General features: G+C 32.5%; 1 protein-coding gene across 1 annotated transcript; it reads right to left on the bottom strand.

Moving 5' to 3' along the window:
• Nucleotides 1–11365: 11365 nt before the first annotated feature.
• Nucleotides 11366–22567, bottom strand: LKRSDH (lysine ketoglutarate reductase/saccharopine dehydrogenase). Its single transcript, XM_033478904.2, has 10 exons — nt 22368–22567; nt 20900–21382; nt 18502–18727; nt 18068–18395; nt 15982–16345; nt 14538–14860; nt 14146–14395; nt 13117–13380; nt 12130–12511; nt 11366–11551 (listed from the first exon to the last, which is right to left on the bottom strand). Exons 1-10 carry the CDS (start codon nt 22419–22421, stop codon nt 11436–11438), a joined length of 2790 nt encoding a protein of 929 aa, XP_033334795.1. The 5' UTR covers nt 22422–22567; the 3' UTR covers nt 11366–11435.
• Nucleotides 22568–23103: the final 536 nt, after the last annotated feature.

Genomic DNA, 23103 nt, shown 5'->3' with positions numbered 1-23103 from the left:
TGGGTTCTTTTATGGCGCAAACAGGATATCTCCTCGTCCCAGCGGAGACAGCATGGCGCACCTCTCTGCGTATCTTAATGAAGTAGACTATACCATATTCATTTTTTAAACCGAAAGGAACAATACATTAATTTTGTATTTGTAATGCTGGTTTAGATCGATATAGTCATTTGACTATATGTCATTTTATATATTTTATTACGAGAAAACTATTAGAATTACAAACTTGGTGTTCTGCCTTCATATTTACTCCAAATTTTTCTAAATAATGCAATCGAAAATTTATAGAACTACAACAGGATGTGTAAACGTCTGTGAGCAATATTCGTTCTGTTGGCATTGCAGTTTCTATATCATCCTTACAATTCAATTGGCAAGTTCTTAGGAATATGAACATTTTCCGAAAAGTGTCCTCTTTCCATTTATTACATTTTTAGACTCTATAGACTTGACCGTGTATAGTGTATGTCATGACGTATAGTGTATGTCAAATATTTACCATCTTTATGTCGCAATAATTGGATCGAAAACAGTTTTAATAATTAAATAAAATTTTGAACATTTCGAAACACAATTTTGCAGAAACGCCTGTTGGTAATAATATATTGCTATATTGTTAAAATATAGACACAAAGTGTTACACTAGTTTCGCACACAATATTTTCACACACGCGACAATTTTAATCATCTCTTTCGTAAAATAATACCTTTTATTCAACAATTTTGTCTTGATTTCAAAATTGATCACCATTTGCTAATTCTTATTTTATTATTCTCTTAATCCTATTTCGTTTAATAATCTATAAGTCTTTATCCCTGGCTCTGTACATTAATACTCTTGTAAAAGACTTTTCATCTTTTGTTTTATTCCAAGATACGTCAGTTTCACACAAAGCTTTTATTCTGTAGAACCATTCAAATGGTAACAGTTCGATGACAATGGGTATATTGTAACCCAACCGATTATAATCGTGCAACGCAGACGATAATTTTGCAATCAATAATTGTTACATAAGCAGACATCAAGAGATGAGCGAATGTGACCCAATTGTACGTCTAATACCATAGTATGTGGCTGTGTCCAAGAAAGTTATTCTCAGAATGCACTTGTAAAATTCCATGAGCACCAGACATGGCATTCCAATGGCAATACTGCTGCAATGGTTCCCGGAATAATTCGATAAATATTATACATCCCTGATGACCATCAAATTATTGCGAGCATTCTGACGTTTCAATGCCCGGTAATGTGTTGATTTCGATCAAATAAGCTACATTTTTCTCATTTAACTTGCCTATGCAGTAATCTCAATGTACAATAATATTCATTATATGATCTCTTCAGAATTGCTCCTATCGATTTTTAAAAATATGAACTTTAGTGAAAATTCTGAATTAATGTATTTATAACGTGAAATAATGTGTATCTTGTGAAAACTATCAAAATCAGAACGTTCATTGAAGTTTTAACACTATTTGTTCGAAAGGAACTCTATTTTAAATATTGATTAAACGTTATTGTTAACAAAAAAGTTAAAAGACACTTTTCATAATTTTAATTTAACACCATTTTCAACAAAAGGGACAAAACACAGTTTTAAAATTTTTAATTTAACTCTATTTTGAATGAATAAATGAAGAGACATCTTTCTAAATTTTAATATAACACTATTTTCAACGAAAAAATCAGAAACAGGTTCCAAAATATTAACTTAACTCCATTTGTATCAAAGAATTCGAAATACACTTTCCAACATATTAATTTAAAATCAATTCCTAAGTCCATTGATTTTTCAACTGCAGCATTATTATAGATTACATTCACCTTTTCACAGATCAAATTAATCCTTATTGCAGGAATTAGTCACGCTTTCGTATCAAGTATTAATTTATGTAGCAAAATAATAGATAGTCACAATGTTATGACGTTTTGTTCAGTTTTTGTTCAAATATCCATGAAAATATAAAAGCTACTTTAAGTCTATAATTATTCACAGCACTGTAAATTTAAGCATACAATGAATATAAATTTTCTATTCTTTCTACTAAATAATTACAATCAAAAAAGTTCTAGTCATTGTAACCATGAAGAAACTGGTACGGCGAGGGTTTATCAAAGCACTGTCTAACATTGAAATTCCCTGGCCTGACCTTATGAACTTGGACAATGAAGTAGAGCAAGAAGGCTATTTACTGGCCGAGGTAAACGTCAACTGATTTCCCTTTATGACAACGCGCGTTGACGTGCAGCAAAAGCAGCAAAGCATGTCTTCTCTTTGGGCCAGGAAGTTTTGCCTCATGCTGCTTATTCGCTTGACATGGCTCCATCTGATTAGCACTAGTGTAGGTCGCATCATTTAACAGCCGCACGTTTTAAATCAATCCACGATGTCCGAAAATTCCTCGAGAAATTAATTAGTCAAAAATTTCTTTCAGTTTTAGTCAAAAATTTTCCTTCTGCATATTTCTTAACTGGTGATTCATTCTTGGCCATTTACGTTGCATACAAAATGTTTCTTATGGCATCAAACCTGAAAAAGATATTTAGGTGATCATCTTTACGTGGACTACTATGTATACACATTTGTTGGAATGGTAAATGCAAGTTACCAAGATGAGGTAATGTCATTAATAATAATGACAAATATTTCAATGATGATAGTAAGCATTGTTGCATTGTAAATGTGTGATTCGTAAACCACAAAGAAAATAAGTTTTATCAGATTCCTAAAAAAATATGATATATTTTCTGCTGTACTGTACGATTTCAGTAATTGGTTCAGGTGCTACAAGATAATATCGATTGAAATTTGTTGTTATACACAACAGGTCTGCTACAAATGTAAACACTTACTGTTACACCTAACAGATCTCTGTAGGGGGAAGTCCATTTCACCCTCGTATTGGTTCATCGAGTTGGTCCGCAAACATTACATTCATCTACACTTTAGAAGTCAAACATAAACATTCGTACACACAATTTTTACTTAATCTAGTATGATACATATATTTACATATATTTTACTTCAATCTAAAGTATGTTCCTCCATAGCCTAATAACTGTATTAATATATTAATATTAGTACTAAATTAATATTCTATAAATGAGAGAGAATATTATCTCCAGCAATAATACTAGATACATAAAAATAAATATATACATCATTTGACTGATACTATAAACAACATCAGATATATACAAATTTTTTGTTTTTATTTCTTTGTTATTTTTTTTAAATTTTATAAATGTTATCTGCTGTTGTACATAACATAGGTTATCTTATGTTGTGTACATAAGATTCGCATAAGAAATTGCAAGTTGTAATTGCTACGTTAATTAATATTAAACGGGATGATATTATAAGAAATTTTTAATATAAATTTATATTATAATGAATTTTGAATAAACATTTAAATAGAAATTGTAAGATGTGATAGGTTTTTAATAAAAATTTAATAGTAGTAAACCAAGTCCATATACGTATTTTTCAGTGCACGCAAATAACAATCTATCGCGAATTCCGGAAAGCTCGATTACAGAACAACACATTTGATTTGAAGACAATTAATAACTGCGGATTGATTGACGAATTAGAATATGCCGATTTCCAGGTCAAATCAAACCGACTCGAGAGAGTTTGGAAAGTGCAACGGCCGCCGGATAAATTAAAAAGACTTTAATACTTGACAAATAATTCGCTCGAACTTTCCCCAAGTCTTTTCACCCTTCATTTTACGCTCACCCACTTTTTTCTATTCCTCGATTCAGCGAGAAGGAGATTGGCATCCGAGACTCAATGATAAATGAGCTGCGCTGAATTGGAACGACCCTTCCTTACTATTTTCTCCTCTTAGTTTTCCCTCACTTCGAGAAGTACTCCCACCGCCGCTTATTTCTTCTTCTTTCACCTTAATCCATCCGCCTGGCAGCCATACCGCACGATCGTTTAAAAACTGATACGAAACACACTCTTCCGATTCGTTCTTTAAACGAATTACGGTATGCGTGTATTGTACAATCGATACAGGTTTTTTATGATTTTGATTCTTTTTATTGTTACTGATACGAAACGCAGTCTTCCGATTCGCTTTTTAACAAAGTACCGAAAATCGATTCCAAAAATCTCTACAAAGTCGAAGTAATTTAACTAATACAACTGAAACCAGAGAATTTAAATTTATCATAGTGGATGGTATTTGAATTCTTTTGTATTCGAAATATTCTAGTAAAATCAGTTTGTTCGAATACATATTAGAATAAAAAGGAATTTTGAAAATTAGTAAAAAATTAATGTCATCCATGTGTCGTCGACGCTGTACTCAACGTTTTAACAGTAATTGCAAGTTTACAGAGCACTGAAAGCAGTTATTTTATTTGTGCTTATAGAAATAACAATAATACAAATCTGCGCAAGTACTTTGTGACAACGTTTATTTTAATCAATGCTTTTAGGATAGAAAGCGATAAAAATGACGATTGGAGAAAGGAACAATTTACTTAATCTGTAAAACAACTGGTACCGATTACGTAGTGGAACGTAATAAAGAGAGATTCATTGAAGTCTTAAAACAGCTAGGATTTAACTGATATGCTAAAGCTGTTGGTGTCGCAAGTTGCTGAATTTAAATAGCTCTTTATCCGGTGAAAGAACTACAGCATCTCTAGTGTTTCAGTACCATACAATCCGGTCGTTATATGTTGTATTACGTGTTGGTATCCTATACTAACCGATTTTATCGCGTGCTTTCATACCCGGTCTTGTCCCAACACAAGGACAATAATAAACACATCGGTTGTACATGATGCCGTATAAAACGATGGTTTTAACTGTTATGACATGTATTTTAGCTCCATCGTGCGATAATAATAATAATAATAATAATAATAATAATAATAATAATAATAATAATAATAATAACATTGCAACGATATATTGATAATATCGTCAAGGAGAAACTGATCATATAGTTTCATCGAGATGTATACTTTACATATTTGAAATTATAAATTATATATTGTAAACATAAATATGTGCACATTGTAATGAATCTATACTGTTTTATGGAAGGCCAATATATGAATGATATGTACTATTATTAAAATGTCGTTAAGATACAATCAATGATGTGGTTATTAAAAGTCTTTTATTTTTACTGTCATTTGAACAGAATTTTTGTTTTCTATTATTTCTAATATAGAAATAAACAAATATGATGTCACGATAAGTTTTTGTTTAAATATCACTAAAAATGTAGGAGTTACTTTGAGTTTATAATTATTCATATCACTGTACACATATTCGCATCTCACTTACACTCAGAATTCGCGTAGTATCTCTGAAGATTCGAATCATTCTAGCATCGAACTATTGGGTTGGTAACTAAGTAATTGCCGATTTGTTCAATGAAATAAAAATTTTTTTTTTACTTGGAATGAAGTTTAATCTGTAATGTATTTTCCATTTTGTTCGATGACCTTTTGCCATCTCTCTGACAACTTGAAAATTCCACGGTCGTAGAAAGTCTGATCCTTTTCGGCCAAAAACTGAGTTAAGTGAGATTTTACAGCGTCATCATCGTTAAAAGTTTTACCACGAAGGGAGTTGTCCAGGGATCGAAATAAGTGGTAATCCGATGGCGCGAGATCAGGGCTATATGGTGGGTGTAACATCAATTCCCAACCAATATCCATCAATTTTTGCCGAGTGGACAAAGACGTGTGCGGCCTAGCATTGTCCTGGTGGAAAATACCTTCACGATTGACCAATTCTGGTCGCTTTTCCTTGACCGCTGCATTCAATTTGTCCAATTGCTAACATTCACGGATAATAAAAAATAACATAATAATAATAATTTTATAATATAATATTTACGGATATCATAAAAATGGGAGTGAGAGACATCTATAACTGAAATCGGCAATTACTTAGTTGCCAACCCAATACTTGCAAGTATGTTTTAGCATCTGTAAGTATTTATCCTGGAGTACGAACTAACTTGTATAAAATGATTACATAGCAAGTAAACTTAATGAAACTTCATGGTTTCGAAGCAGCAATCAAAACTCATGCAACAAAACTTAATGGTGCAATTCTCACGGAAGTTGGAAATAAACGTCCTGATCGAAACGCCAGTTTCAAAGGGACAAATTTTAAGTCATTTAAGAATAGACTACGGATCTCTGCGCTGAATAAAAATTGCAGAGTTAATTGTAAGGAAATTATATATAATAAATTAGATGAAAATGCCTCTCCCAAACTGATGATTGTAATAAGTATTCTTAATATTACAGTAATAATATAATAATATTATAATATAAAATTACAATAGTAATTAAGTATTCTTCCAATGTTTTTAGTTTTCTGTTTTAACATTTTCGTTCTTAACGCGTAAATTCCAGTTAATTAAGCAGAAAAAGCTCTCTCAATTCGACACACCATTCTGGACAGTTTGTCAAACGTTTTCCCTTACTATTTGATAATTTATCATAGCGATAGAGGCGATATGAACAGCGGATAAGTGTTTCTGCCGAAAGTAGTTCGATGTTTTCAAAGTTAAAATCATAATAACCCATCCCTACCGATGACAATATAGTTCAAAGTGAGGATATTTCCGTAATTACATCTGCGACATTCTACGTCTGCCTGTACATAATGCGTTGTGGTTTCGTAAAATTGCGTCAATTTGTATTACATTTCGACTTAATTTTCCTTTCTATTTATTCTTCTCCGCAATCGTCAAGCCAAAGGAGGGGGGAATAGTTCGAAAATTCGTCGCACATAACTTGAATCTAACTAAAAGCGGACTTCTGTCGGTGAAACGTACAAACCGCGGACGAAATTAATAGTAACTTCAATGTTCACAAGCGAAACCGCCCGGCACTTTGACTATATATTCCAGCCGACATATCTGTGGGATTGTGAAATTGTTTTCTAACTACTTATAGGTTTAGTTCCAAAGTAGCATTCGTTAGATAGTTGAACAAGTATACTAAATCTGAGAAATTGATTACTATGCTCGGCGATTTGTGAATTCAACTAAACAATTGAATTTTCAACGACTAAAACTATCTATACTTTTGTTTAAATATGTACCGGTCAAGTAAATTTATGTTCCATAGGTTATTTTTGTTTATTTGTTCAGAGAACCTTGGAAAAGATCTATATATACATGCGTTATAAAGTATTTATACAATACTTATGGTAATAATGATAAATTATTTCTCCGCGTGTTGTCGGCATTGGAAAACAGCAGTTGTCAAAAACTTGGTGACACAGAAACTGAAACCTAACATCATTTATGGCAATGGATAAATTGGACGAAATATACTCGAAGTATCATAAGTAATCCTACATTTACAATGTAGGTATATTCACAAGAAACTTGAAAAGTAATAGTTTCTTGGGGTGAGACGTTTGTTTAAGCTACCTCAACCAGCAATCGATCACTGACATTTTCTTTCATTATTATGTGGTTTACGATTATAATCTTGGTGAGATTCCATTTTTACATAAATCATTGTTTAGAAAATTATAAATTTATGTTTACAAACTATACACATTTCATTTGTACAGATAGCAACAATGACAACAATCTAAAAAACTTACTGAATCAATTAATTCCATTAAAAAGTAAGAAGTAATTTCTATTTATACACATGTCTAACAACAATTAAGAAAATTATTTACTTACTAAACAGCATATGAAAAGTGCACATACAAAATAAAAATTACTTTTCACCGTTTATCTTATTTAGAATTGGGCCGACATTTCGAAAACAATCTCTTCCTTTAATTGATTTGAGATCAAATTGTCGATTATGGTTTTACTATAAGATTCTAAATTAGTAGATAAACCGCAGAACTGTTATGGTTGATGAAACCAAGTAATTATGCCAGCACCTGCGAATTAAATCCTCAGGGGGGTTGTCCCGACGACAGCCTGCTGGCACCGTTCTTGAATTCTTAAATCCTGCAAGAGGAGTTTTCATGGATTCGAACTTACTGGGGCAATTTGTCTGGCACCTTGAACCACTGCTTCTACAGCTCTCGAGAACCATAAAATCACTGCGGAAACGCCATTTCCTTTCGATAATCTTTAGCCCGACGCATCCCTCTATGCAGGCCATAGTTTTCAAAGCATTTTCATATATGTAGAAAAATACCATTAAAACCGATTATTATTCTTACCTGTGTGCAACGATATCGCATAATTTTGATCACGTTTAGATTTCCAGAATTCACGTGAAACACACGAACGATCATAATAATACACGAAAGATATTGATAAAAACAATTCTATAAATGTTTTGAACTTTTAATTTCATTTTCAAGTTACAGAAACATATTAAGTTAACCGGAAAATTTTATCCGGTTTAAAAAGTCATGTTTAACAAAAATTAGATTTCATTGTCTTAATACAGTGCACAAAGTAGCAGTTTTGTATGATATAACCATAATCATTATATGATAATCATATTTTTTCTACTCTTGAATATGGGAACTTGTTTTGAGTATGGAAACTGACCAAAGTGAACATTGCAATTTGTTCTCGATATTAATTATACAGCGCCCGAAATTTTCATAAAACCACCTGATATTTTGGTGGAATCTTATAAAACTATTAAATGGTAGTGCATGAATAACATTTTAGGATTAATGAAAGAAACCATATATATGTACATAATTACATTCAGAGATATAATATTTATTTATTTGTTATTAATTTATTGTTATATATTTATTGTTATTAATTTATTTGTTATTAAGTAAACAATATTATGAAATCAACGGAATTAGTATATCAGAGGCATGAAAGAATGAAAAAAGGGAATAAATAAATGGAAGAAAATACGGCAATTCCATTGGCTTTTTCAAATTTCATAACTGCCTGAAATACAATATTGCATCGTTATAACAACAAACGCGTAGTCGGCGGAGTCCTCCTACACACATGGGTTCGTCTTTCGTGTACGAGATTCTCGCGAATCTCACGTGCCGTGTCGAGTACTAGGGTGATCTACTGCTATACGTCATCAGCCAGAATCTAGATCCCACTTTGATTACTGCAGAGGGAGCTATCGATCGGTACACACACTGATCTACCCATTTGCGCGGAGCTAGATTGATTTTAGACGGCTCATTTTTTAACGGATATAGAATTTTATATCGAAACTGACCCATACATATAATCAATTGTAACAAATCTTTTGGATACATTAAGTAACAGAGGCTTTAAAACTAATTTTAAAATCAAGATTTATTATTATCCATAAAAGAATTCTAAAGTGCACGAAATTCAGCGAATCATGTGAAAGATACAAAATCCTCGAAGAACTCAACGAAATCTACAGATAAGAACAAAACAGTGAAAATCTCGTGATATTTACAAAATCTATAGACATATTAAAGACAGCTTATGGAAATCAAATTGAAAAGAACGAATGTTCCGCCGATGGCACGAATTTAGAAATGTGCATTAATTTTTGTAATAAATATTACATTCCAGTTTTAACAAGAAATTATGAGATTTGACACTTTGAATTTCTGACTTTTATCTATTGAGCGAAACATTGTGCAATAAATGGATAAATCACTCAACTTCTTGTTTACTCCTTTGTCCATCGATTTACCTCCGGCTGGCATAGTATCCTCTTCCGCGACTTCAAAATCAAAATATATGGAATTACCCCTCGTGCAACCCCTAAACCAAACCGAATCTTTGGCATAAAAAACTTTTTTATAAAGGGGTAAAGGAAGAGTGAATAGTGCAGCAAGTCTTGATGCCAAGTTTCGAAATTGTGCATCTTACCGACTGATACTAAACACATGTGTTGCCGTGATACAGTTAAGGTAACTTCAAATTCATTATCAGACTAACTTTAACAGACCAGAAGGTGTTTAATAGAACGTGACAAATTTTTAAAATTGACTGATTGCTGTAAAATTCGATATGTGGTTGTGAACAAAAAATAAGAAAAGGAATTAAATAACAAAGTTCCATGAAAAGCATAAATTATAAATTTCCAAAAAACACTTCCTTTTTTAGAAATTCATCATTTATGCTTTTCATGGAACTTTGTTATTTAATTCCTTTTCTTATTTTTTGTTAACAGCTCTCCATTACCCTAGTTCCAGAAATATGAGATACACTAAAAACTTGTGTCAACTTTAATTATCTGTTTTCATGATGTAAATTGTATTTTTTAATACTATTTATTAATGCTATTTATTTGTAAGATGTTATATTTTATAATTTTGTCCTTTTTGCAGTTAAAAAAAAATGATATTCTGAATAAAAAGGTGGTAAAATGAAATCATAAAAAACCAATTACTTGTCGATATATGTAACCACCTTTTTTAACATCACAAATGTTCAACAACAAAGTTATTGTCCGGCACAGTTACCATATACACCTTGTGTAATAAATAGGTGAAATTCAAACTTGAATTATAACAATTTTTTCAACACAACGTCCAAATAAAATTCATTTTATTAAAAAATATTTTTATTTTAATATTGATAACAATATTCATAACAATAACGATCATATATTTTCCTCATAAAAATTTATGTATGGTTAAGTATAATATATGATACCCTTATTATACACACCCGTTAGATTAGAAGAATGTGTGCAATGTGTAGCATACCACTATCGCGAACAAAAACAAAAGAATTCGAATGCCTCCGATGATTTTCGGGAGAAACATGCGCATTCCGTGAATGAGTAAGGAGGTTCTTCACATCAAAAGAAGTATTCCAAGGTTACGTCAGCACATTATCAAGATTATAAAGTGGTGCAATATACTATATCGGAATAAGATGTACAAGGATGGTCCAGTGAATATCTCTGTTATTTTAGGAGATATGAATAAACTTTAATAACAGAAGTATTTCAGTATGTATAGGTCTATAATATGGCGGTAATAACTTTTTTGCAGTTTGAGAAATTTCAGAAATTTCAAGGTCAACTTCACATTTATTAATAATAATTATAATATTATAATAATTATTATTATAATTCTTGTTTTCAAGAAAATAATCATTGTTATTATTATTAAATCAAATTTATTATTACAGATCAAATTCACACTATATTTAATAACATTCATATTAAATATAAAATTTTAATAAAATGCTATAAATAATTATTACACATCATTATTTATAATCAAAATTGTATTATTTTGTAACTAAGTATATAAATATAAGAACTGAATAAAATTTTCTAAATAATCATTCATACGATTTACAGAAGGGTTAATTTGGGTGCAAAATCTATGTATGTATATTGCTTTTGCACACGTAATTTTTAAAATGTGTATCTGTTAAAGATATACACAATCAATTAATACAAATAACATATATACAAAAACTTATTTATTGGTAAATTTCATTTGTACAACGTATTACAAATCATTTATCTAAAAGAATTAATGCCATTTCGATGTTTCGAGAAACTCCATACCTTCTGCCTTCAGACGATTCAATATAGGTCGATAAATATCTGCTGTGAATGGTAGTACCACGCCTCTTTGTTGAATTTCACCTGAAGCAAACGTTACAAATACACAGTTATTAATAATAAATGCAATATATGATTATAGTTTTATTATTAACCCTTAGCACTGGACTCATGAATGGACTCATGGACTCTTCAACATCGTATTTATATTTTATCTTGTGGAGAATCTTTTTGCATTTAAATTTCTTTTAAACCGTTTATAAAAATACGAATAGTCCCGTAATAATAATATTTTACTTAAACCACGTCTTACGACAATGTATCTAGTTTGTACAAAAAAAATTAGAATATTTGGAAATTTCAAAAGAATCAAACTGAACTAAGGGTATTGCTGGGATCTTGAGTGACCCCACCAACGTATTTCCATCTTTTATTTATAGTAAAAGTTTAATTCTCGATGTTCATATTATTTTATATATATATACCAGCTAAGAATGAAACGTTTATTTACAATAGAACTAGATTAATATACATTTTTGCACTTTTTATTTAGTGCTTATCAAAGTCATTGTACCAGTTAAGGGTTAATAACGTATCTATGATAATAATGGTAATAATGGTAAAATCTATGGTAATAATAATTAATGATGCAGAAACTGTACCGTCAAGAATCATTTTGACAGCAATGGCCGTGGGATATCCAACCGTGCGCGCCATAGCGGAGTGTCCGTTCACGTCCCCATACAACACTAAATTGATTCCCTTCGTTTCTCGTCTGTTATCTGGCCAGAGAATACCGATATCATGTCTCAAGATTACGAGATCTCTTTCGTTCTCCCCGTAGCATAATTTTTTCGATAGATAATACGTCAGTGTATCGAGTGGAGTGTTTAGCTTCAAGACCAAATCCTCTTTAAGAAGCCCCAAATCTTCAACAGCATGCACAGCAGCGTCTGAATTCAATACATCTCCCAATTTTCTTTTGAGATTTTCATAAAAAATGTTATCGTTCGCCAAACCTAATAAATTACAAATCAGCACTCTCTGAAAACATGGAAAATTGGATTAATTTCCTCACAACCTGTTTAAGTCTAAAAAGTAAGATGGTAAATGCTATTATTAATAATTAAGTTTTATCAGTAACAAGAATAAATGTAAACTTTGGAATTGGTTATTCAAACATCCGAATATTTACCGATTTAAAAAATGAAACATCTTTAATATTCAGTTTGAATATTTAATTATTCTTTAATCTACATTATTGACTATAATATTTAGCGAGATATTTATAGATGTTACATTTAATGACATTATTATTTTAGTAAATAATAAATTATATTATTATTCGATTAAGTACGATTTAGGTAATAATATATATATATTATATGAAGTAATAAATTAATGTAATCTGTTATAATCTGGATATACTTATTTATAACACTCTCATAAGGAAAAATGCTATTATATTGCAAATAATACACTATTTCAAGTATGAACACACACACACACACGCACACACACACACACACACACACACACACAGAGAGAGAGAGAGAGAGAGAGAGAGAGAGAGAGAGAGAGAGAAAGATAAAGTTCGTGTATACAAGTATACGAGTAAATCATAAATGAAGTGAGTCACGTTTTCATACCCATGTTATATCTGGTCCATTTGGATGTAAACACGGATGAGGATTGGGATCGATGAGTCCAAGATATCGCAAAGCTCGCACCGTGTCGCAAAATCCTTTAAACCTTAACGTGCCACGTAACACTTTGTTTGCGGTATTTATTCCATATAGTTCTTTATACATTGTGCTGTCTCGATTTGGATAACCTTCCAAAGCGAACCCTGGTAAAAAATCTAATTCTTCAGCAGCAGACATCAAGTCCCCGCCGGCTGGTATTTCAATCACCTTTGAAATAAATAATAGCATTCGTAAATTATACGCAAGAAAAAAAAATACGTGTGAAAAATAAGAATAGCTGAAAATAAAAGACAATTAATTAATTACATTATTATGTGCGTTTATGTAAATTCTCAAATCATTTCATTACTAATTCATCAGCGTATGTTACGCCAGGTTTCCTACAAACACGCCGTGTTACTACATGTTTCCGGACCGCTGGACTTTACTAAGTTGGCAGATTCTACTGCAGTACTACATTCTACTACGTCCGGAGTGTAAGAAACGACCATAAATAGAACAGAGGAGCAGGATGTGCTCTTGCAAACGACAATCTCTTAAGAACCAGTGGTAGCGAACATGGTCGAGCTGCGGAAACCGTGATACTGTCCAGACACAATGTCCTACGTCAGCAGTGCCAATATTCGAGAATGGTAAATAAATGTAGAATAGGGCGATCCTTAGCTATGGGGATGAAAAATTTTACTCAGAAATTTCTTGTTCCTTTCTCCCGAAATTATGACGCTTGATGAAGCAGATAATGTGTGCAAAAATTGTATTGGCTTCATTTAATTTTCAGACATAATTGTATTTCGTTATTTTAGAAATGTTACGTTACGTTCGTTCTGAGATTGTACGTTTGGTGTGCAATAATGTTATTACAAAATTGTAGAACACACGTGATGAAATGTCAGCTATATATTACGAAATAAATACGGTCTAATTGAATAATCATTTATGAATAGAGTTAAATGTGTGGAACATGTTACTTACTTGTTCATCATAATAATATTTCGCAGCCCCTAAAGTATTTAATAATACACCTCGCGGTGACCAACTAAATTTGTAGCGTAACGGATTGTCGGAACACTCTGGAGCAGGTAAACCACCGCACCAAGACACGAAAGACTCTATTTTTCCTCCAGCTTGCTTCACGTTATCGAAACATTCTAGAGCCAATAAATGATCGATCCCAGGATCTAATCCTACCTCGTTAAGTATCGTTACGTCTGCTGCTGCAGCCCTAATGTTATCACAAAACGACACAATGAATTGCTTATCAATCATTCAATGATTATTGCCATTGCCCCTAGTTTATGATTATTAGTAACATCTGTAACAACGAAATAACATTTAAATTTCCAGCGATAAAAGTTCATACTCACTCGTCGTGTAAAGCCTTCATTTCGTCGTTCATGTAACTTGCAGTCACCAAATGAGTCTTGGCTTTTATGCATGCTTTTGCAATAACATGGTGCAAAGAGTAAGGCAATAATGAAACCACAACATCCGCGGATTCGACAATGTCTCCCAGATAGTCTGGTCGTTCTAATACATTCAGAAGCATTGGTTCCACTCCGGGAAATTTATTCGCTAATACATCAGCCTCTTCGTTTAACTGAGATGCAACAATCAAACGTATGTTGCTAAGTCTATGTAAATATTCGACTAATGGTCCGGAAACGAAGCCTGCACCAAGCACAACCACCTGTTTTTACAAATTAGTGCTGCTTCAGTTCATTATTTATCAGATGTTTATGGTTAACAAACATCTCTTCTAATTGTTTAATAATATTTAATAGGAAAATATTTGTTAGAGGTTTCTTTAAAAAATTACGAACTAAATTAATCCTTTAAGTTGATCACATTCGCCTTTTCGCACCCAAAATTGATCCTTTCGTAGATCATACTCACCTTTTGTCCTATTTGCAAGTTTCATTCATCTTTTCGCAAATCAAATCTACCTTTTTGCAAATAAAACCATCTGCTCGTAGATCAAAATTGTCCATCTTTTAGTAAAATTTTCGAATTTGATATGAATCTATACATATACTTATTTATAAAATAACAAATTTCATTACAAACAATTAATCTTCACTAATATGCACTAATTATTTTAAAATGTCATACAATTTTTTAATTTAATACGAATTTTGTTACAAATAGTTATATTTTCTTTTGCAAAAAGATAAATTAAATCTCTAAAAGGGTGAATTTTACTTGCAAAAAGATGAAAATGATCTAAAGGTGAAAGCGATATACAAAAGGATTCATTTTGAGTGCAAAACGGTATTCCAAAACTGCATATGTATTTTCATTGCGCAACAATTAAATTACACTTTAAAGTAGTGATAAGTTTAACGTAAAATATGATAGGGTGACAAACAATACAGGCATTAATAATTGCTTAATAGCATCAACGCGGTTATTGTCCTATGTTAAAGCAAAAGTTATTTTTAAATTACAATGAAACAATAAGATAGACACTATCCAGAAGCGATACATAAGAATTTTTAAACTGTTTTTAATCAAAGTGAAAAACGCTGATTCAAATATTCCGTTCCTGAAAATGTTTACTCAAAGCAAATATATACCCTTCATCTCGAGAAATAAATATTGAGACAAGAATTTATCATATATTGTCGAATCTTTTAACACTGACTCATACATCATTCATTTGTGGGTAAGAATTATTTACTCAGATTTCATAAATAATTAGTACGCTAATATATTTTATCTTCCTAATTTCGAATTTAAAAAATGTAATTGATGCCACATAATCAAGTTTAACTTGAGTCAAAGTATTAAATAAAAAGTAAGTGAATTTACCGTTTTGTTTTGCGCTTCCCTGTTGTCTGCTTTGTGCTTGCTACGTTGATTCTGTAATCTCAAATCCTGAATATATTCGAAATTTGATGTCAAACGCCCGTTAGATGCAATTATTGCGTCGTGCACTGCCGGACTAAATTTGTGTTGTTCCAATGGTAACTTCGCGTCCGATTGGATAATGTCCAACAAGTACGGATACAAAAGATTCCCAAAGAAATCTGTGGATTCTTTTGGGAGCTGAGTCGGCATATTATCTATCGAGCACACTAGGACTCCTGGACCTTTGAAAGATTTCGTGTCCTTGTTGCGGTCGGCGTCATACAAACAAAATGGAGTGTCAATTGTTGTACACTCGTTCATAAATCTATAAACATTCCAGAATTATCTAAGAAAATTTTCTTTCGTTAACATTAGTTCATAGTCATGATTAACTTTACAATACTTAGCATCATTATTTTTTTGCATGCGCTCGCTAAGATATTCGAACACCTTTTAAAACAGACTAACTCTATGAAAAATTAACCAAATGATTTTAAACGTAATAATCTTTTTAAAATTGAACCGTACGATTTGAATTTTTTTAAATGTTAGACTAGTTCATTAGACAATGAGTAAACAAATTTCTTGTAAAAACTGCAATTGGTTAGAATTACAAAGAAATTATAAAATTGATGTTTTTTCAACTTTTTTATTTGAATATAGGAAGAAAACTTAAACATTGCATTTTGTAAGTCTCTGTAATTTCTATGTATACTGTAAGAATTGTGAAGATCTTTCGAACAGATTTAGACGAAATTTTTAGCATGCGTATGAGGTACCGAGACTTTACTTTCAAGAAGATAAAAGACGTAAGTTTTTACTTTTTTCATTATTACAACTAATTGCAATTTTTGAAAAACAATTTTAAACATTGTCTAGTAACTTAGGTCCTTCTACAAGTCGAGTTTTAGAAAAGTTATTCCGCTTTAAAAAGTGTTCGATTGCTTTTGCGAAGCACTGTAAATACTTTTTTACAGATTACATATGTACACTTTATCAATTCATGAAAATCTACAGTCTACTCGTAATAATCTCCCACCGATTGAATTTTGTGGATTTTTATTCGCTCCAGAAAATGTACTTGCGTATATTGCCTTGCCTTTTTGACAATTTCATGGCCGTGAGGAATAGAGACAACAATGGTTTGTAATATTCAAGGCAAAGATTCCATCGCATAAGGGAAGCGAAAATAAACGGAAGTATGTTTCTGTTGGACTTCAAATTAGGGAGCATTCTAAGGATAGCCATTTCGAGCCAAAGCTAAGTGAAGTTGAAAAGAGGGCTCGGAAGTCATTTGGAAACATATGTCATAACGTTCAAGGAAACAAACAGAACATTATGCGGAAACAGTGGAGAAGCTTCTTTACCCTTATAAAGCACTTGAGTACGCCTATACAGGGATATCCACTTAACTGAGTACCCGCGCGCTCGACAACAAATGCGACCAGCACTGACATGACACATACAGACACCACTACATTCGTGCAAAGTCATCTGTCTGAGATTCACTGACGTCCTGGAGAAGATAGTTCGTCGGTCAAGTTCTTCCATGCTACCTTAACTCATTGTTTGGTTTAGTACACTGCGGTCAGAAGTCACTATCAATCCTTGCACGTTTATATAATGTTGCGGATAAGCAAACTTTGATCAAATTAAGCCAGTATCCACAGGAAATAAATCCAAAGAATAAATTCTCTCTCTCTCTCTCTCTCTCTCTCTCTCTCTCTCTCTCTCTCTCTCTCTCCCTCTTCGTTCAATTCTTACAATTGATTACTCTAATCGTGTTTTGTTATAAATTACGTACGAGGGTTAATATCTTCGGAAATCATTCATACTCCTTGTAATGTTCAATCCTGTCTTAGTACCGATGATTTGAACAGAATTGTGTATTTAAAGTACAATATCAGGTCAGCTATTAGTTTTTAGACATTAAAGACAATAGGCCAATAGGCAATAGGCCCCACCAAGACGTCAGGTAGGACATTAAATGCATTTAGGACTCGGTTCTGGTGTTAGTCAAATAAATAATAATGATTATTAATCTTACTCAATGCTGCCTCCAGGATCGGCAGATATATCACAGATGGCTAACATTCTATGAGGTAAGGCAGGTGCACCAACACTCGTAGGCAACCATGGAGTACAAGCTGGCCTTAGTAAATATTTCGCATCTGGTAATGTCAGCAACTTTGGCGAATCAAGTGCCCAATATATACCGTTAATAATGACTGACGCATATGGCGCAATCGTTTTGCTGAAAGTGGAAATATATCTCTCAGGATGCTTATCATATTCTTCAGGATCAAAACCACCACCATCTTTCCTCTCTAGATGATGCCTTCGTCTTACCTCGCACCCATATATCTTTGTCATATCTAAAATATTGAATACAGTCAAACATTGTAAATTGAATTCGATGCAAAGCCTATTAGTACTCGTGGTACAGACTAAAAAAAGTGGCAATTTCACGCGCAGTCTTACCGCCATGTTCAGCGACTTTCTTCAACATTTCTGGTGGTACGTATTCGTGTGGAAGTTCTTGGAAAACCTCTTGACCACCTTGACTGACATTACCGCTACCAGTGAAAATGAAGGTCAGAGGTCCAATGGATTTCGGCATGGCACCCAATGCAATTTCATAACCCGCATCTCGTATCGACTGCCGCGCCATTGCCGAATCCCTATAGTTATGCGCTGGCCCAATATGCTAAACAAGTATTAACAATTACAGTGGCTCGCGAAACTGTTCGAACACCTTTTAAAACGGAATAACTGTTTTACGATTGGACCTAACGATTTGAATATCTTTAGAGAACGGAAAACATTTTATCCCGATTCCTTCGCTGATACAAGAAATTCTGTCCCTTTGTGAAAAACACTCCTTCTTTTCTGCAAATGTACAGTGTTCAAATGTTTTTTATTTTTCGAATTATTTATGTTTTCTTTTTGCATCTATTAATACTGTTCATGTACGTTTTTATCTTCTTTCAGCTTAAGAATGGAAAATACTAAAGAGCGGGTTACAATTATTGAATAATTATTAAACATAAGAATTTTGTACATCAACTGCAAGAAACGAGAACTGCATAAACATCAATTTTTTGTCTTGAATAAATCTGATGAATTATAAATAATATAAATAATTCATTCATTTCATTTAGTCATTTTTGTCTCATAAATACATAAAGACCCACAGTCTAGTTATGACTACCGAATATGGATAAAAGAAGGTAGAGGGGCCGGTAAAAAAGAGTTAATTATTATTAAAGAATTATTGTTATTGAAGAAGATCTCCCATCAATCATTTGAGTCAACGAATGAGTTCAAACAAGATTTACAAAATGCGTGGAACGAAATTACAATAGCCGACTGTGTGACAATCATTAATAATTTACAAAAAATGCTTCAAGAATCTATTGCAGCAGAAGGAGCAAATTTTTAACACTTAATGTAAACTCCTATGTTCAGTTTTGTGATTAATAAGGTTCATTAAACTGGTAAAATATATAGAATATTAAATCGAAGTATCCTTATTTTCAAAGCAGCTAAATATATATAAATATACAGACATAGGGACAGAAATTTCTCACTGTACATAGAAGAATGACTATGCTCCAGTTGGATGTAGTCGGAACAAAGCATTCGATGGGAGATGAACCTCAAAAGATTTCCATATATGGACGTCGTTACGGTGAATCCAATTTTGGAACTGATTACATTCAGTGAGATCGGGCCGAGTATCTCTTTCAAATCAAGTTAAAATCGTAGATACCATGAGTTCGGATAATATTCTACTTTCTGGAAAATCTTTAACCACTCCGAATTCCCGCGTTGCTAGTGCGACATCGAACAGATTACTGTACTCGCGTAACTACAAAATTCAACTCAAACCTTACTGCCACACAACGATTGTAATAGACTTTATAGTGTAATATATATATAATATAATATATATAAATATATATAAATATAATATATATAATTTGCTCCTTCTGCTATATATTTATATATTTATTATATATTTATATATTTATTTATATATTTATTACACTATAAAGTCTATTACCTATCGTTGTGTGGCAGTAAGGTTTGAGTTGTATATATATACAATTTTAGTCAAAAGGTGAATTGGGCGAAAGTTGATTTTAACGCATCATTCGGATCTAGCGGGAATATACCAACATTTTCCAGTGGCTGTCTAACTTAGTAGAACTGTTCGCATAATATAAAATTCAAAGAAAGTCATCCAATCTATGCGGTTCCCTGGTTTCGCACCAGGTTCGTCCGTACCCTATAGCTTCCTGATTTTGCATCAGGTTCCTGATGGTTCGTGTACCTTACTAATAACTGACTACGATTTGCCTATATTACTAGTTCATTACATAAGAATCTCGATCTAGAATCTAGAATCTCTCTTATATAATATACAGGACATCCAAAAAGTCACTCGCAATAGAAAAACAGTGACCAATGAGAGGCGAGATCAGCTGGCGCGTGGCGACTAGCCAATGAGAGTGCATTGTGGCAGCCGAACTCGCCTCTCATTGGTCAGAATTATTTGTTAATAACTCGTAAACAAAGCTACGGATTGCATTTTTGCTAAGAAAAAAATTATTCAGATGACCTCAGGAACCCCTCATTTTCCGATTGCGAGTGACTTTTGGGACACCCAGAAAAATTTGATTTACGAAAAGGTGAATTTGATTTACAGGAAGCTGATGAATTTGAATTATAAAAGGATGAATTTGATTTGAATAAGTGTGAATTTAATTTGGAGAAAGGTGAATATAATTTTCAAAAGAATGGATGCGTAGTGCAAAACTTGTATCTTAACGATATTATCCATAGACATATCTCGAGTCAAAAAGGATGCACGTACCATAAAGGGTGTGTGGTGTCCAAGAGCCAGCAATCTCAATCCGAGTCCATGTAATATGTTCACCATACCAGCCACGCCAGCGTACTTCCCAAAAGCCACTACCCTTTGCCCATTGACGTCCGTTAATTTTTCATAATCCAACAGACGTATGTTCTTTTCCAAAATAGCATCCAGGAGAGGCATGTTGCTCTCCTGCGCCTTGATCGTGTGAGAAAAGAAGCAGTAGGTTTTGTTTGATATAAGCTGGTCCACGGGAACTTGCTTCACTCCGAAAATCACAGAGGCAGAGCTAATGTCTTCCTGGAGTATAGCACCCGCGGCTTGGTACGCTTGTGCAGGGTAAGCCCTTCTGTTGCTCGGCTGCACTATCACTCGCACCCCTGCCCTATTTAACCGGCGAACATTCGTTGGTGCCAAAGGTGCTCTTCTCTCCCATACTGATTGATCCTCCCTTCTGATCGCGATTACTTTACCCTTCAAGTGCTGTAAAAATCACAAGCTAATTACTGATACGAGCCTTACACTCATAATTAATCCTTTTGTAGATCACAATCATCCTTCAGCACTCGAATCAATTTTTTATCGATCATATACAACTTTTTGCAAATCAAATTAATTCTTTTATTTTATTCATTCTACGACAAATCAAATTCACCATTTTGCAAATACAATGTTTGATTTTTAAATTTAACGTGAATTTATGTATATACTTATAAAATAATACAAATTTCATTACATATAATTAATCATCATTAATCTTCAATAATGATTTACTAATTGTCATTCAATTTTTAAATTTAATACGAAAATTATTAGAAACGATTACGAATAAGTAAATTTAATTTACAAAAAGGTGTTTTCTATTACATGTTATTGACTTGACTATTATATAATATTAATTTGAATTGCAAAAATGATCTACGAACGGAATAATTTGGGATACAAAAAGATTAATATGATTTACAAAAGGATTAATTATGATTGCAAAACCTGTATTAATTTGAGCAGATTTGTTAAAAATGAAAGATTTTAATTTCGGTTTGCTAGTTATTTAAAAACTGAAGCCTAAGAACGAAAGGAATGGACATATTAGATTAATGATGGAAAATATGTCAGTATCAGGAAAGCGAATTACAATTGCCTCTGATTCAAATTTAAACATGACGAAATTTTCACTTATTTGTTTACGCCAACACTTTTTCGTAAAAAATTGCATTTCAATTCAATTTATAGATTTGCAATTTGAATTCTAACGTAGCCACTGAAATTCACGTTCAGTTCTAAATTTGATTGACAACATAAATTTAACTACGAAAACGCCGAACTGTTTCTTGAAATTTTTCTACGATATGAAATTTAAATATTTCCAATTGAAATTTAGTTTAGTACTATTTTCTTTAACAAGCTTGTTGATTATTAAATGTTTGTTTATGTTAGTGTTTACATTAACGAACGTAGCTGTACGTACGGTTGTCAAAGCGCGTGTACTAAATTCGCACTTGTGTAATCGCAAAATCCTCATATCTTCATTAAGTCGAATAAACAATGTTGTAAAGGGTAAACTGATGGTGTAAAATTTTCCGTATTCAGGATTTTATGTACAATACACAGTAGCGTAGCAAGAAACTGCCGTACGATGAGGCGGCGCGATTACTTTTACTTTGAATGTGGTGTTTCCATATTGCTGTTTTGATGTTACATAGGTCAAAGGGGTCATTGCAAAAGTATTACTACATCACTGATAAACTCGTAGCCATTTAATTATCTGCAGGCTTCAACTTTCCTAAGACACGTGAGCACGAACACAATCATAGTGATTCATATTCAAATGTCGTATTGCTTCGGAGTCTTTACAACAAACAACAAATTAAGTGTCGCGTAATTTATTATAAAACAAGGTATTTATTTTCATTATGAATATACACATATATGCGATGTTGTTTCGAAACTCGAAAAATTCATTAATTTCAAGAGGGAATTTTAAAGCTTGAAAGCATCTCTGGATGATGATTTGTTTTTATTAGTTGACTCATCGTGCGACATACGTCCGACAAGAATGAGAAATTATGCGTATGGGATGAACAAGGCAGAATGTTAACTATCATTCATAGAGAAATTTCCAAGAGATCAAAGCGGAAATGAACAAATTATCTTTGTGGCAACTATTAATTTTAGAGAGTGTATTTTTCTGAAACTTTAATAGA

The sequence above is a fragment of the Megalopta genalis genome, chromosome 2 (assembly GCF_051020955.1).
Source record: "Megalopta genalis isolate 19385.01 chromosome 2, iyMegGena1_principal, whole genome shotgun sequence".
NCBI classification, from domain to species: Eukaryota; Metazoa; Arthropoda; class Insecta; order Hymenoptera; family Halictidae; genus Megalopta; species Megalopta genalis.
This window is presented reverse-complemented; position numbering and strand designations above follow the sequence as displayed.

What these genes read in the sequence shown, in the direction of transcription:
- LKRSDH (XM_033478904.2), bottom strand. Translation starts at nt 22,421, where the DNA reads ATGAGGATTTTGCGATTACACAAGTGCGAATTTAGTACACGCGCTTTG. An exon ending in ATGAAGGCTTTACACGACGA is followed by an intron (nt 14,396 to 14,537) that starts GTGAGTATGAAC and finishes TGATAACATTAG; the next exon opens with GGCTGCAGCAGCAGACGTAA. An exon ending in AATATTATTATGATGAACAA is followed by an intron (nt 13,381 to 14,145) that starts GTAAGTAACATG and finishes TTTATTTCAAAG; the next exon opens with GTGATTGAAATACCAGCCGG.